We start from the raw sequence: 17,478 nt of genomic DNA on the forward strand, positions 1-17,478 counted from the left end.
TGCTACAAAGCTGCTGGAATTGCTGCTGTTTCCAGAACCTTTGCAAAACAGGAGTAGGTGGGAGATTTAAGCCAGACAACATGCAAGGGAAGGAACTGAATTAGCGATTTCTCAGCCCATTTCCCTTTCAGACAGCAGTATACTTTCTTGGAGGGAAATTGGTGTCCTGCTGCGATGCCACTGCCCTGTCCCTTGGCAGATTTGCCATCAGCAGCCATCTCCAAAGCCAGCTGTTGGAATTTCTCTGGCCAGGGTTCATACCTCCAATTGCAACATGGATAGATCTTCTGTCTAGAAAGTTTTGAGCACCTCCACATTTTTAATTTGTGTTGGCATTTGGGAAACTTAAGCTTCATCCAAATGTTTGTTTATAGCAATTCCACAATCTCTACAAATTTGCATAAGGTATTGACAGGTATTGACAGAAATACGTGGAATACCCAATGTACAATACAATACCCATAGAATTGTCTTCTGCACACCCCACAAAAAGGGAAGTAGGTTCGCTTAAACCCTCTGAGGAAAATGCATCTCCCACCAGGAGCTGGAGTGAGGCTGCCAGACTTTGATTCCCACTGACACGCTGTGTGCTCCTGATACTGCTTCGGGCTGATCATCTCTGGCACAGGGACACCAAGAGCCAGAATTGCCACAGCCACTTACAAACCAAGTGTGTGCCGATGCATCAGGTTCCACAGGAATAACTCTGCTTCTTCAGCCAGCAAACCCCCAGCCATACCAACATGCATTTTAATACACTAGTAGAGGTCCACTACATCAATAAAAAATATCTATTTTCAGAATTACTGAGATACTTGAAAACGCTAGCCTGTCCAAAAAAAAAGTTTAAAAATAAATCCAAGGCATCTTAATAAAGGAAAATGTAACATAGCTGTAATAATAAAATCTGTTCCATGCTGGAGCATTTGGCTCTGAGTGGGAATTTGGCTGTGGTCACAACTCTGCTATTTGGCTTCCATGTTTGAGCTTTAAAATAGCTCCCCAGCCCTGGGTAATGAAGAACAGGTCCGTGCTCCTCACCACTCAGCAGCCTGGATGTACCTTCTCTTCTCTCTGTTATTCCATATATCCCGATGTATCAGGAAGCATGTACTGTACCGTGTTCCTCCTCATCTGGTGCTTCCCCATAGCAGAGGCTGCTTTCTGTCAGTGCTGGTTCACATCAGATGTTCCTCCTGCAATTTTTTAGACTTCCCAATTATCATTCCTTCTTTTCCCCTCACCCCCAGCTGTGAAATGAATTTAGAAACTCTGGATGACAGCAAGTTCAAGGGATGAGCCACTTCTCATTTTCCTCATTCTTGTAATTTTTTTCCTTGAAGCCATGATCTGCACGTTTTGCTGCTATCAAAAACTGCTTCAGAATCCAATCTGATTTTTTTCTTTCTCATTGAACATCTTATCAGCTTTGTTCAGTTTATCAAAAAGGACTCCTAGGCTTTCCTGCGCCCAAGTATATGCTGTTGTGGTTTCTAGTGAAAATTTATTTCCTTCTTGAACATTTTTGTCAAGACTTACAGAAAACAGGAAAATTATAAGTACTCATTATAAATACTCATTAAAATTATACATATTCTTTAATAAACCATTTTTGAGTAGATTTGTCAAATGTGATGAATATTCTGGAAAACTACTGAAATACTTTTAAGTTGGTAAAACAATATTAATTTGTCCAATTTTATGAGGCTGGCTAAGCCCTGCTGCTTTGATTCTTTCCTGGCACCCACAGGCTACCAGGTGCAATGTCACAACACAGTCCTATCAGACATACAACAAAACAATCTCATTTTCCCATATATCCTTTTTGTAAGCAGCAGTGGGTCATGTAAACAATGAAATTGCTCTGTTGTCTGAGATTATTTATAATCTTTAGCTTGGAGCTGTTTTTTCCCTTTTCTTCGGAGTTTGTATACTGTACTCTGTCAGGAAGTGGGCAGTTTCAGCACAATGGAAAATGCTTTCTTTGTATCTGAAGCAGGAAAATACTCTGTGCCATGTCACTCAAGCACGACAACAAGTAACACACAGTAAATGAAAGTTAAAGCACCGAGGAATCAATTCAGGGAGTAATGTTTTTTGGTTTGTTCTAAGTTGCAGCATAACCTTTCTGCTCGTTTTTACATCTCTGCCGTGAGTTGTCTGCAAATGAAATGAGCTCACTCTAGAGGCTCTGGCTTAGCAAAGACAAAGTGTAGCTGCCTCAATGCTGCTGGGCTGGGAGCAGAGCAAATGGGTGTTCTGCATAAAGGCCATCCTAGTAAGTTGTCCTAAGGGAGCATGAAAGGAAAATGCAGCATAAAACTGATGGGTTTTGTTCTGCTCTCAGTGAGTGCAGAAAGATTTTGTCAAAGGTGGGGTTGTCTTGGGAAAAACATGAGCAAAGTGATCCCGTCAGTTGCAACAAAGTTCTTTTTTCAAGAAAGTACTTGTTTATCTAGAAGTACTGTATGTTCCCCTCCCTGTTCTGCAGAACCTGCTACATATGCAAATATACATATTTGCACTGATCATATCACAGAATCTAGAGCTGATATTTACAAATTCGTGGTAGTTTATCAGTGCTTTCTCTTCTGATTCCCTTTAAAAGATTCTGTGCTGTACCAGTTCTGCTGTAGTGTGTATACAACACTAACTTCTATTCTATAGTTTGAATCACTTACAGTTTCTCATATTCTGATCTGAACACGCAGTACCAATATGTTAAAGGCATTTAGGCACCTAAAGCTGCTGGCTGACAGCTGGCAGGGTTTTCAGTACTTCCCGTGGGATTTAAGCATCTGAAGTCTCACTAGGAACCTCTCAGCACTGCCAGGAAGAGACTTGCTATACATCTGGTCTTTAAATACTTGCAGACTTGTACACCTATATGTCTTAAACTCTGTGGACATGATCTATAAACATGAGATTAAACAGATGTAAATGCAAGAAGTGCAGCAGCACATTATGAAAATTGCATATAGATAAGCATTGAAATAGAATTAATTTCCTTTGCCATGAAAAGCTGATGAAACTGTTACAAGATTTGTTCTTATCAGTTGACTAAGTCCCCTCAACATGAACTCATGACTGTGGGGATTATTATAACAGCAGGAAAAACATTTGTGAACTGTCATCCCTTTAGTAGTTCTCAGGAAAATATGTCTTGGAATATCTCCTAATTATGTGTGCAGGGGGAGGAGGCTTGGATCAGGATTACTATTGATGTTGGCCTAAATCATTGCTCTTTTCAGTTGCACTTTGACAACACCTTATGGGTAGAAGACCATTATTTGTGAGTATAGAGGCTTTTAGTGTGTTTAGATTTAGGCTATTCAAAGCTCACAAGACATCATTAAAAAGATTAACACAACTATAGAAGTAAGATTGTTTAGAAATACTTAGTTTTAAACCCCCCATTATGGTTTCAGAAGTCTACAATCTGTTTAAATAATTTTTTTTTCTGAAAAGTGTCTGGAAATATTTACATAAAATTGGTGGGTTTATGTAATTTAGAAAGCAAGTGGTAGAGATTACTTTTATAAAATAAAATCTGGATTTTGTGATATCCAAGGCATGATACAGTCATTAGCTATAGCTCCAGATGCCAGTCACACACGCGCTTACCCTGTTCTTTTTTTTTTTCTGATGCATCTCTGCAAAGAATAATGTCTAGAAGGAGTACAGTCATTCTCTAGCAGAAAACCAGTGCTACTCATTGAATCAGGCACATTGCCTGCAACTGCTCATCCTTCAGTGGGTCAGAGAAAAGTGTAAAAATCCCTCAAAGCATTTCTTTACTCACACAGTAATACACAGAAGAGGAAATTCCCTCCTAGCCACAGCTGACAATCAGATTATGTGCTGAAGCATGAGCAGTACAGCCTTTGCAGTGGTAGCTCAGGTGGTGCATGGCTATTAAGTTTTCTAATTAATTTTTGAGGTTCCTAAATCACCTTCTAGTATTCCTACACTGTGGTTTTTGTGTGTGCTTACCAATTTGGTGTATGAAGCATCTCCCTTTTAACTTTTGCTAAATGTGTTGGGGTTTTGTTTGTGTTCCTTTCTTACTATGGAAAAGATAAGACCACTTTTTTTTTTTTTTTTTTTAATCTTCTTTACCAAATTACCTGTCACATTTTATTTTGTGTTTTTATTCCATCTCAAAGGAATCACCTTAGATTTCAACCATTCCTTAGATGGAAAGGTTTTACCATGCTGTTAATGATTTCTTGTCCTTTTCAATAGTGTTTCTACTCCTAATTTGTTTTTGCTTAAGGAGATGTGAGAAAAATTGAACTTCAGACATAATAATACCCAACCATCAGTTTATTAAATGGCATCTGATTAAATCAGAGATTGACTAAAATCCAAATCAGTAAAGAGGCTTTGTACGTCTGTGACAAGAAATAAATGTAAAGGGATGTAACTGGCACTCATAAGAAAAAGGAGTCTTGTCACAACACTTAACTGTTCCTCTTTTTTATTATTCCTCAAAAAGTGTTTCTAGAACATATAAAATACAGTCATCACAAAATGGAAGTAAAGCTGAAAAAAATATACACTTGACTTTTGGGGTTGGTTTTCTTTGCATGAAACTTATAAAAGCTCTATGATAAATATACATACCGGGCTTTTAGAAGTTTGTTGATTTCTGCTCCAGAAACACAGAGTTCCTTTAAGCTTAGGCTCAACCATCATTAAATTAAAAGTACTTGAGAAAATGCATGAGTGATGGATGCTACAGATACAAAAGGTTACAATTCATTTTCTTTCCAATAAACATGTAATTTAAAATACTACCAGTGGAGCTTTCCTATGCCCATAACCTCAGAGAGAAGACAGGTAATTTTAGTGCATACGCATAATAAATCTTTGTGTGAACTGAGACCAAAATAAGTCATCAACATTAAATGTTTAACAATGTAAAGTATTTAAATAAAGCTCTTAGTTATTTCTCATATATAATATATAGATTTCTAGCTTAATTTGAATGAGTTCCAAGATAGAAAGTAAACGGCCTTTTAAAATACACTCTAATATTTTACAGTCATTAAATGTATTTTCTTTGTTTCATGCAGGTTTTGTCTGCCAATACAGACATGTCTTTAATTGCATTAGAATTTTATATATATATATATATATAAATAATTATTTTTTTCCTTGTAATGAAATAGATGCATCACTTCCAGGCTTAACCCATTCTACTGGATATATTTTTCTCACTAATAGGACTGTATATATTTGAAGGAAAAATAAATAAAACTAGAAAATAAAAAAAAAATAGACATTACGTGAATTTTCTAATCTCAGAATAATTCAATCTAATATCCATTATTCCCAGTTAGTACAAATAGCTCAAATCTTAGATGGAGTAAACTGGCATCAGTCCTGCTGAGCTTTGTACTCCAGATTTTTCATTTAGACTTTGTTCCATTTTACTAAGTGGGGGGTTGTTTTGTGTGTTTGTTGTTTTTCTTTTTCCCTGTGTACCTTTTTTAACATGAAGGCAAGAACAGATTTTCAAATTTCTTGCCATGCATTTCTAACTGCCTAAGAACCACCCTCAGGACCCTAATTAGCACAACTATTTTTAAGACTGATTCTTCCTGTTCTTAAAATACAATTATTTTTGTTTCACCATAGAAATCCCACTGCTCCACATTCTTTAAGCTCCTGAAAAGAAGCCTGCTACATTTGGCCAAGAGATTCCCAATAAGAATGTAGAGTCAGTCCTGAAAAGTGAAATTTATAACCCTGGATATGTGAGCTATTAAATCATTTAGTCTCTCACTTTCTTGAGTAAGATTTCAGAAATTAGTATTCCTGAGTCACTCAGATTCTACCTTCAGAGATGATTTACACCTCTGCAAGACATGTCTCTCCTATTTTGCATGGCTAATTTTCTACATTATTCAGCAGGGGAGGAGGAAACAGTTGTTTGTTTTTTACAGTTTTGCAGATCTATCAAAGACAACAAATAAAACAAATTATATGCAGTGTGTGTTTCAGAATCCCTATTTTCACAGCAAATTAAGTTCAGGTGCATTACATAGAGTCATAGACAGCTACTTAAATACCAAAATATATGGTGCAGTTGTCCCAAATTTAAGAATGGGCTGTACTGTAAGATTTCACATTCATGTGGGATACAGAAATAGAGCTTTGATTAGGAAATTGTAGAATTTTCCATCTGTACAAGGCTTTAAAAAAGGCCCTTCTATGTGTGGAGTGGAGCATTGCAACTCCAAGATGAATTAGATTTCAGAAAATTCTCAAGGGCTGGAATCCTCATTGCTTGGGTTTTTATAGTATTGATTAAGTAAAGTGGCTGTATAAAGTGGCATGAAAGTAGAACTTACTGTAAGATATAATATTATATTAGCAAAAGGAATTCCTTCATGACCTTCCATGTCTTTTCATCTCTACCTTGTATAGCTTGTTTCTACAGCTCAGTCTTGGGACTCTTTATGCCAATGCCTGAAATCATTTTGCAAACTGATTATCATTTAGTCAGGCATGCCAGTGGAGTCAATGTGACCCCTCAGGCAGGAAAGATAAGATTTCCAAATAAAGTTATTTTAACTGTTACTAAATATGAAATTATTGCTGTAAAATATCACAAATTCAATCTTTTTTCAGCATTGCCATGTAACTTCATTGCAACTAATCCAGGAGCAAAACTTGCCTACATGATGAGTACTAATTATTTGTTTAACCTGTTTTTTCCTTTCAGTCCTATTAGAGCCTGGTCATAATTAGGCATAATTATATTCATGTTCTGAAGTTTATCTAGAAGTGGATAGTCCAGTTGGTTGCTAAAATGGGGTTGTTTTCTCACTCACCTGCTGATTCCTCAGTCACTGCCTGTATAGGGAATGGAGAGGCCTGACTGTTTTTTGTGTTACTGAGTAACAGTAAGAGGTGTGTTCATGCGAGGCACACCTAAGTTCCTATTCCTGTTCCAATGGATGTTCAACTTGCCAAGGGATTTCAGGCCCTGGGCTATGAAAGAGTTTTATTTAGTAGGCCTTTAGAAGGGATAAAATTCTTCACTAACCCCACCTTTTGTAAATAAAGCCCTCTTGTATTCTTTTGACATTTTTATGGGATTCTTAATAGCAGTTTTGGATTTAAATTTGACAAATTAATAATGAGATTTGGATTAAATTTGACAAATTAATAATGAGATTTAATAGGACAAGAAGGGGAAAATCAGATTAAACCAAAAGAAGCAGCATTCATAACATATGTAGGCTTTTCTATTTTCTAAAGATGAATTGCAATAAAGGTAAAAAGGGATAGATTCATGAGCAGGATTCAGATGACTCCTACATCTGACCTGAAAGGGGTATGTTTAAGTTGAAGATTTTTGATATTGCTCACCTTTAAACACTCTTCTAAGAGTGACGATGGCTTTAGGACTCATTTTTCTCTCAGTGTCTAAAAGACCAGACCATGCAGTAACACCTCCTCCCCTCCCTGTCCTCTGGGAATCCACAGGGTAAGTGGGTCCCATAGGACCTCCTGGTTTTCTTGCAGAGCAATCTACCTTTGGTACATGTGATTATAGGATGTCTAAGGCCGCACAAAGCATGGTCACACAGAAGAGCCTTACCCACTGTTGCTTAGGTGTTAAACTCTTTGTTCAGGATGTGTAAGACCCATAGGTCAATCCTTTGCCTGGAGGAGGTGATTAGGTGGAAATAAGGAGGGACAAATCCAGAAGAAAATTGGTTCCATTATCTTTAGATGGAAGAAATGCCAAACACATGAGCATTCCTACAGAATAGCTATCCCTCCCTTAGCAAGTCTTCAGACACACAAAAAAAATCACATCCATGGTGCTTTTCTGAAAATACAGTTATGACCCTATGAATAAAAGCCAGCTTAGTTATGGGTCTCAGCATTTTGTTTGTTTGACAGCATGTTGAGGTCCAAGGGCTGTGGTTTTCTTATTATCCACTCACAGCCATCTTCCACAAGGTAAATGCATATTGCTGTAACTTCTTCAAATTTTATCAAACCGCATGCCATGTAATGTCTTGCAAATTAAGTTCTACAGTTATTAACACCTTTTTATTAATTTTTTTCTAATAATAACGACTGCTTCTCAATTGAGTTTGTTACTATGAACAGATACATTGCTAATGTGTCTGTGCTTTTAATATTGAGACGCATCCAAGCATCAAAGTGAAGTGTGTTATTTCGGAATTTTAATTGTTCCAGCATACTGGCACTTCTAATAGGTGCATGTTCTTCCTTAATTAAAGACAACTCTTCAAGATCAGTACACTGTGCCTTGCTGATCTGTGATTGCCTCAGCTAACTCCCAGTCAGCCAGTGAAGTTTATAGAAATCCTGCTAAAAACTGAAGACTGAAAAAAAAAATCTTTCTCTTTAAACAAGAATGATTTCCCTTGGCAAGATACAGAGATGAATCACTGCCAACACTTTCCTTTAAGAGCTGCGTTAATAAAATTGGGCCAGATAATACTCCTTATTTCTGAAACATCTTTTTCTTAGGCAGCCTCATATTTCACACAGGTCTGTGGTAGGTAGCCTGACAGCAATCAAACACAAGTCTAGAGAGAGGAATGAATTTCTCCCTCCATGCTTACAAAATGGATATTTTAGTAAATGGATGTTTCCTAAACTAGATTTGCAGAGCTCTTTTATTTTTGAAGATAGGTATCATTTTTTTCTCCAGAGAACAATTTGGACATCAAGTAATCAAGTCCAAACTGCTTATGCCTTAATGTTTGTGTAGCTGCAATTACTATGCAAACTTAACAGTCAAATGTGTTTCTGACAGTTCTACAGAGCTCAAAATTTAGAGTCAAGTCATGGATAGCAGTCTTTTTGTGATATACATCTGTACAGCCATATTTATGAAAGTATCCAGATACCTTGCAGTTTTTAGCCTGGGTGATGGAAAAGCTTTAGTCCAGCTTCACAGATGGGAAGCTAAGGCACCACTGTAAGACCACTTGACTTTCTTTCTATATACATTAAAATGTTTCTATTGAATGTTGAGGAGGGACCAGACATACCTGCAAAACTAGTTCCTGAAATGAGAAGCTGACTTGATTATGTCATATTGTATGGTTTCTACTGTGAACTATAATTTCTAAAATTAATATAGCTTCACTGACTTTTTTCCTAGTAGACATTTCATCTTTCTAGAATTTGCTCCTTTCTCCTCTAGTGACAACCATTTTTCTTTACTGAAACAATTAATTTTATTTGCTCTCCTTTTTTACTACAGTATTTATTGATCACTTTACCATTCTTCTGTATGGCTTTCAAAGAGCCTCGCAGATGGTTAAATACATTCTGTGCGGATAGTTGAAACTGTGATTTTGTGAAAGTCAGGAATAAATTGTAGTTCAGCTTGTAGGCTATGTAAAGCAATTCAGAGCCCTGCTACCACCCTTTGTTCTGCCTTGAATCACGCTGTTGTTCCAGTTCGTGCGCGTGTGTTGATCAGGCTCCCGACCGCGAGCTTGTTTTATTGCCGCACAAACAGGGATTAGTGCTGCCGCACTCCTTTTCACTCGTGCCCTGGGTTTGAGCACTCTTTTCAAAGGTGAAAGGTTAGTAGAGTAATTCAGTGTGCCACTTCACCTGTCTCTGCTTCCAAAGAATTACTCAGTCTGTGCATTATTATTAATGATAGGAAAAGAGAGCAACACTGCTGCTCTATGATCACTATGATGCATTTCACATATCTCATTTTCTATATCAAGACTCGCAGTATCCTTTACATGGTCTTCTAGGAGTTCACTGAGTTTGAAACAGGTGATATGTGGCTAACTATGAAAACTTCCCGAGGCAAAGTGACACTATAAATAAAATTACTCACAAACAATTCATCTTCTCTTAATCCCTTCCTCTTGGAGTACTAAATTGTTCTGTGTCATATTTGGTATAGCATGTCTCACACTGCCTTTACAGTTTGCACTGGCTGGTCTTTTTATAACACCAACCTGGATACCACTGAAAACAACATAAGAAAGTATAATTATATATTAAATAATTTTTAAATTAAGTTTAGGGGTGGTTTTGGTGTGAATCAAGCTGTCAGCATTTGCTGTTAAGAAAACTGGTGTTTCAGTAAAGTGTTAGTTTCTGCTGTTGCCCCAATCCTAATTTTTTTGTTTGTTTGTTTACCTTTTGGGACGTAAAGGTTGGTACAATATTAAAAGCTACAAAAATTGGGTTCAAAAATCTTGGCTTTCACTGCAAGCTAGTATGGAAATATATTCTGTCCTGCACTGCTATTTGCAATGAAACCACCAAACAAAATGTAGTCACTGGAAATATAAATTTTTGTTCTGGAGAGGTTTGATTTTGGGGTAACCAATCCTGCCTGTACTGCTGTATAAAGATGACTCCAAGGCAGGTATCCTGTAGATGACATACAGAGCACATTGACTTTTCCATAAAAAAAAAGCTCAAGCACTCCACATTTTTTAATTGAAAAACAAACACAGTATATCTGGAAAGAGAGGCTGTCCTAAAAGAAACAAACAAAAAAAAGTAGTGTTACCTAAACCAAAAACTCTTCTAAATGTGTAACTGAAGTTAAAATAACTAGAAAAGTACTTATTTGTTTCTTAGCGCACATCCTGTCAAAAGAATAGGAAACATTTAATTTTTGCTGACTGATGTTTTAGTACAGGTAGTTCTGTAGAGCCTCTCAATGGGATGCTCTCACAGCTATGAGCAGGGAGTTGTTTAGTTCAGGAGAAGGACTGACCTTTCAACTTACATCTAACCTTTGGAAATTCTTCCACTTTAATTCTGCTCTTTAGCTGGAGCCCAACTCTTTACAACCTGATACAGAGCTGAATCTAAACCTCGACCAAGAAAAAGGTCCATTCTAAATATTTGGCTGAAGAAACTGTGAGATTTTTATAGGGCTGTGGGTTTTTTAGGTTTTAAGGTACTCCAGAAATCTTTCTGAGAACCTGCTTGTGGTGGTGTAATAACTGGCTCCATCAGCTGTTCTCTATTAAAACTGCAAAATACTGCAATGGAAATATAATTCTGCTTTATATATGCTCATATAAAATATATAAAACGCATACAAACACCCCTAATGTACGTTTTAAGTCTAAATGTGTGTCTCTTTAACCATGTTGGCATTACCAATTGGAATTTCATTGCATATTGTGTGGTTGATGGGGAAGGCACATTGAAATCAAGCTGTTAAACACACCATCTCCATTTTTTATTTCACTAGAGTATGTTTGCTGTATTTTTAAAAGAGCATTGCAAAGCCCAGGAGATGAATTCTGCTCTGAAATTGCTATTTGCTGACATAGAAATAGCTGTAAAAATACAAGCCGAGAAAAATACAGTGTAGCAATATATTTTCATTTATTTGGGGGGAAAGTAGTTTTAAAGAAGAATTATAGTCTGTCTTCTGAATGATAAAGCAGTTTAACTGGCATTAAACACAGCTGAAATTTTGTAATGACCAAACCTCAGCTCATCCAAATCCCCAATAGCATTAACTCCCTAGAATTGAACTGTAAATTTGATTAGCCTTACAACAGACATGAGACACAAATGTTCTTCCTTATACAGTCATATTAAGTGGCTGCAAAAGAAGATGACAAGGTATTGTAGAGCAGTGCATCCAACCTTTTTAAGCTAGGGACAAGCTCCAGCTCACCCAGCTTTCAAAACCACATACATACAGGGCAATTTCATGAATTCTGATATAACATGAGGATTACATATGGTGAGGTGAGGAGGGATTTAGCAGCTGCAGTCTTCCAATAAATCATCCTAAAGATTTTTTTCATAGTCCAGTTCTTTTGATTGACATTTTCCTTGTAAACTACATTGCTGAACCATAGCTCCTGTCCTTGCCTGTATTATATGGTGCCTTTTTTATATATTTTCGTCGCTCGTGCACTGTCCTCTAACATGAGATTTGATGCTGTAATTCCTGGTGTGTTAATATTTTGCATGGCATTAATCAGAGTATGGGATAAAAAATTTCCTTTACATAAATTAAAGGTTATAGAGGCATCCTAGGGCAGGTTTTTAGAAGTTCAGAGTCTGAGATTGGAAGGAACAGTAAACTACAAGGCCTTAAAGATTTCCAGGTCCACAGAGTTGCAGCAGCTCCTCTGGTGAGCTGAGGGTGTGTGCCAGGACAGGACTTCCCGTGCTCCCTACATGTGGCTATCACAGGCAGTGCCACCTGCAAACCTGCTCCCGGGGTCCAGTGCTGCTGAGTGCCACACAGGATCACAGGTCACCTTGCCTCATCCTGGCTGGCTCAGCCACCAGCACCCCAAAGGCTGGGAAGCCCATTCCAGCCCCCAGGACAGGGAAGGAGTTGTGCACAGAGGGTGCCATCCCAACTCTCAAGCCAGCCACCATGGTTCTGGTGATCCAAGAGTACATTTCTCCTGCCAGGACACAAGTTGCATAGATATGCTGTTTTTATTAATTTATTGTGGGTTTATTTTCATTTCTTTCACTAGGTTCGGTAACACATTTCTGGCATAGCTTTATACTCTTATCCCCTGGTTATTGTTGTCATTTGGACACAGTCCCATTTAGTCAATTTGTGAAATGCAGCCTGATTCATTGATGAATCATGCTACTTCTTTAAGGAAAAAAAAAAGGAGAGAGCACTACAGTAGTTTACTAATTACAGAAACAATAAAACCACAGGTATATACAAATGGAAAATAAGAAACAGTTTTCTGATAGTCAGAAATGGAAACAAGGGGAAAATGTTATGAATTTTGGGATCTGGTTTTTCTTCTCATCTCTTAATTAGATAGTTTATGCAGTGGTTGTTTTATAAATACATATTTGGCCTTACTAATGGATATTTCACAATACCCCTTAAACAGTGCAGCCCAGCTGAGCACCAGGTGGTGCTCAGCCATGTGCTACATAGCTTAGGGGGGTAAATGGGGACCATTATTTCTTCCTCATACTTGGTATTTTGTAGGATTTCTTCCTCATACTTGATATTTGGTAGGACTTGGCTACTATAAAAAAGGCTTGTGCATGTTGGGAGTTAAATCTTTTAATTGTTTTAATTAAGATGCTTCAATTTATCTTGTAATCTCGGTGTTATGGCCCCTCACGGCGAATTACACAGCAGTGGTGACTCGTGACTCATGAAGTGTTCAGATATGTCTCCTAGGGCCTGCTGGCTGGCTGGAGCTGCCCACACAGATGCAGGGAGAGCCCGATGGCATTTCTGGAGCTCGCACACTGTCCTTACATCCCATGGCACAAATGTGGCGTGCTGCTTCAAACTGGCCAGTGTGCCCCTGGTTGGGTGGCTCTGGTCTGAAGTTTAAATGGCCCTCATTGCCAGCTGTCCTGGCTTCTCAAACAAAGCAGTTGTGCCTCCTGATGGCTTCACAGCAACTGCTAAAATAAGCCAGTTCTTCAAACACCTACTGAAGTGTCCTTTTTGAAGTCCTGATAAATATCTACGTATAACACACCTCCAGACCCTCTGACAGAGGTGTGAAATAGCTGAGCCTCGCTGTCAATAACTATTTTTCTATTCCTTCAGTTTGCAGTCTCAAATGAGCAAGTGGCTTTCCCAAACTGTGGGTTTGGTTTTTTATTCAATATTGTTATAACCAATAAAACATACAGCCAAATTGAAAAAAATCAATGTCATTTCTCTAATTACTGATAGTACCTTTTAGTAGCCTTTGCTTGGCAGCTGGCTGTGGGTGCAGCTGGTCCTGCTCACGCTACAGCAAGCAAGGACCTCTCTGCTTCCACCGTCCTGCTTCATACAGGCAGACACCTATGGAGGGAGGCACTGGCTTGGGAGAAGCACCTGAGATGACTGATAGTTGATTCTTAGATCACTCAGCAGGAATTTACACACCTACAACAAAAGCTTTGTAGACCTCAGACATCTTACAGGCCATCACTTCCACTCTTTCAACTGCCAAACAAAACACTGCAGAGACAAAGGCTTGAACATGTGGATAAATAAACAGCCCAGTTCTCTGCATTACTGGGCTTCAACAGATTTCCTCACCTTCTTACCAAGAACTCTTCTCACTCATTGTCTCACTCCAAAGGAAAGGAGACACCCTCCCATTCTAGGAGGAGGTGGGGGGGAAGAGCCTGTACCTTCCAAAGCCTTGCAAAGATGTATGCTGTTGAAGTATTTTCTTGCTTCTGAAAGGAGATATAGATGGAACCCCACACTAGGAAACCAAATTTTCTAATTATCATGCAGGATTGGGGATGATGATGTGATCCTCAGTATCCTTGTTGTTTATCAAGGAAGTTAATTTACAGCTCTCAATGTGAAAGACGTGCTTTCACAGAAACATTCATCCTGCACTTTCAGATTTGAACTAGATAAACCTTTACTACAGCACATCACTGTTCACTGACTCATACAAGGTTTTATAAAGATCTCAGAGGCATCACTTTAAATACACACTAAACCTCAGTAAGAACTTGCCGCATTCCAGATGGTAATGCCGTGATATTCTTGCAACCCTTCCCAGCCAGATGCCTCAGAGGCCGAACCCCACCTTCCCAAACAAGCATGAAAACCAGGATATGCTTCAAATTTTGCTTCAAAGATTCCTTTCAAGTTCAACCCTTAGTCTCCATTTCTCCAGGAGTCTGTGGGAGTGTTTCTTTGCACAGGGGCATTGTGTCCGAGGAGGGTGTGGGAATTTGCAGCAGTGCTCTCGGGCTCATCCCCAAGCTACCATTACACTATGACAAGGTTTCCCTGTTGGTATGTAGGGAAGTCTTTCATGAAGAGAAATGTTGCCCTTTCCCATTGCCCAGGTTCCCCATTTACCCTGCAGTGCTTCTCAAATCTCATTCCAGCCACGAATAACTTCTTGCTACTTAAGTGCCTGTAGATTGTTAGCCTCCTATTTGCACAGGACAAAATCCCTCAGGTAATCCCCTATACAGTTTTTCTCCTTGGCTGAGGAGTTAAAGGGGATATACTTTCTAGTCTACAACTTCTAAAATCTATCTTAGACCAGATATGCTTCTTTTACACTCATGCATGTAAAAATAAGTCCAGACCTCAGTGACCTCCTCTGGATATATCAAGATATTAAAGGTAAGCACATGCAGTAAGTGTTTGCAGGACTGAGACTACAGGGACGTAGTACACTACAGTCACAGTGGTAACTTGTGTTACTAATTTAGAAGGTGCAAACTTAACATTCAAATCACAGGCTCTTCCTGAAAATGCAGGTTATGCATGGACAGCAAAAGAATTTCTTTCATGAGATATTACTCACTATTATTCGTTGAGGTTGGCAGTCAGCCACTCGATGTTTTGGCTAAGCCAATGTACTTCCCCTATCATAAACTCTTATCATCAAAAACCAAACAAAAAAGCCCAGATTTAATCTGCTTGACAGAAGGCCTGACATCTTGTCCTGAGAATTCCAGTGGTTAATAGTGCAAGCACCACCCTCAGATTACAACTGTACCGGCAAAGCTGATATTCATATTGTTCAATGGCACCATCTTCAGACAAATAAAAGATGATCATTACCTGGCTTTCACAAGAAGTCATATTCATCTGTCCTAAGTCGGAGAAAAGTGTGGGATCCATGCCTCTGGACTTGTATGGTACAATCTCAGAAAGTTGCAGCAGAAATATCAAGAGTATGGGTTCCCCTCAAAAGAGGGAAAAACTCTTTACATTTTTGTGTGCTTAAAGTGAGAATAGGAAAATGTTGTCTGAAAGAGAAAAATGTTGATGAAATACAGTCACTTATGGGAATGTCTTGTCTTGGATTGTTTTTCTCAGGGGACTAATTGGTTTAAATTAATTATTTGTGAAGTAATTCATAGATCCAGGTCATATCATGCAGCATTCTGGCCATATGAATGCTCAGAAAGATCCCATAAATTAAATAACAGTTCCCAAAATTTGGAATTAACTTCTGTTGCATTCAAAATAGTACTTACTGCCCTAATTCCTTATATTTCTTTATGCTTTGAAACTAAAAGTATTAAAAAAAAAAAACCAACAACATTGAACCTGATAATAGAATTAAATCTCATCCTCTTCTTAGGTGAGAATATATATACTTGTGGGAGTCTAATACCATAAATAAATTACATCACCTGAAGGTGAATTTTAGCTCAAAATAAAATTATTGGACCATTTTTTTGTGATGTAGAACTTTGGAAAATTGTTTCAGTTATATCTTTACCAGGCATGTATAGCTAACTACTATCCATTTCCCCCTGCTCTTCTTCCATCCATGCTTTGAAAGCAAGGCTCTTATATGTAGGCACCTTGTTGCATTTAGACCTAAGAGAACTGAAGGAATGTGGATCTGAAAATAGCTTTCTCATCCTCCCAAGGCTGCCGCGTGTTTCACGGTTTGTGTTTCCTTTTCAGCTGACCCCCTGGTTGGAAGCATTGCCACTCAGTACATGACTAACAGAGCAGAGCATGACAGAATGGCCAGACAGTGGACCAAGAGATACGCCACATAGGAACCTCCTCTAGGATTTGCTGGACCTGTGCAAGCACATTCACTAAGTGCATCAATAGCCCTTCCCTTCATTCTTATTTTTTATTAAATTTTGAACCATTTTGTGACAAAAGGTTGTCCTTACTTCTTTTTGTTTGTTTGTTTTATTTTTATTTTTATTTGTTCTGGGTTTTTTTGTTCTGTTAACTTGAAAGTTGTTTCCCTCAAATGTAGACAGGGAATTTTGGTTATCAGTGCAAAGAATGTTGGATCTGTAATAGTATAGAGCTTTATCACAAAGCTTTGTATTAATGTGTGGGGTTGGTTTTTTTTTTTCTTTCATGTGGTTTTGGGGAAAACAAACAAATTCAGAATTATATCTCGTTTCTACTTAAATGTAGTGTTTAGGGTTATTTTTTTGTACTGAAGTCTTTAATGGTGGGTGCATGCTACTGGGAACAAGTTTTGTATAAAAGCTTAAAATCAAGAATCACTGTGCATTACTAAGACTGTGTTTATCACTAGCCTTCTGTTTCCCACACAAAAGGCTATTGCATTGAACAAATTAATATGTATTTTGATTTACTTAAAAAACAAAAAAAAGTGCTTGTAAATTTCTTAGGGACCTGCCACTTTTGACTGTGGATCAGTTGATGTACACTTGTATTATTAAAGCACTCAATAAAACACTGTGGCTGATAAATGCACTTCTTGCAAGACGGTGCTTTTGCATTTATGCAGCATAGGCTGCTTAGTCCTCACATAATATGACTGCAGGTTAAAAAACTATTTTTAGACCTGAACTATTCACTTCTCATCAATGCATTCCTTAACTTAGAATTCTTCATTGTGCCTGTCTTCAAATACAAACATCTTCCAAATTTCAAGGCCTTTCTTCCACCTGTCTGTGCGCAGCCTTGCTATTCAGAAGCCTCTTGCTGCATCTTTTACACTGTGGCTTCACTATATCCATCTTGTTACATTTAAAATAGTTGGC

At 38.1% G+C, this 17,478-nt stretch overlaps 1 protein-coding gene across 1 annotated transcript in view; it reads left to right on the plus strand.

Moving 5' to 3' along the window:
• Window positions 1-16,715, plus strand: part of LOC309586380 (ubiquitin-conjugating enzyme E2 E2) — a 204,360-nt gene extending 187,645 nt beyond the window's left edge. Inside the window, exon 6 of the mRNA XM_082303168.1 lies at window positions 16,406-16,715. Coding sequence (XP_082159294.1) covers window positions 16,406-16,503 — 98 coding nt within the window. The 3' untranslated portion in view covers window positions 16,504-16,715. The remainder of the gene's footprint in view (window positions 1-16,405) is intronic.
• The last annotated feature ends 763 nt before the right edge of the window (window positions 16,716-17,478 follow it).

Source organism: Coloeus monedula (genome assembly GCF_965178545.1).
Source record: "Coloeus monedula genome assembly, chromosome: 1".
Classification (NCBI taxonomy): Eukaryota; Metazoa; Chordata; class Aves; order Passeriformes; family Corvidae; genus Coloeus; species Coloeus monedula.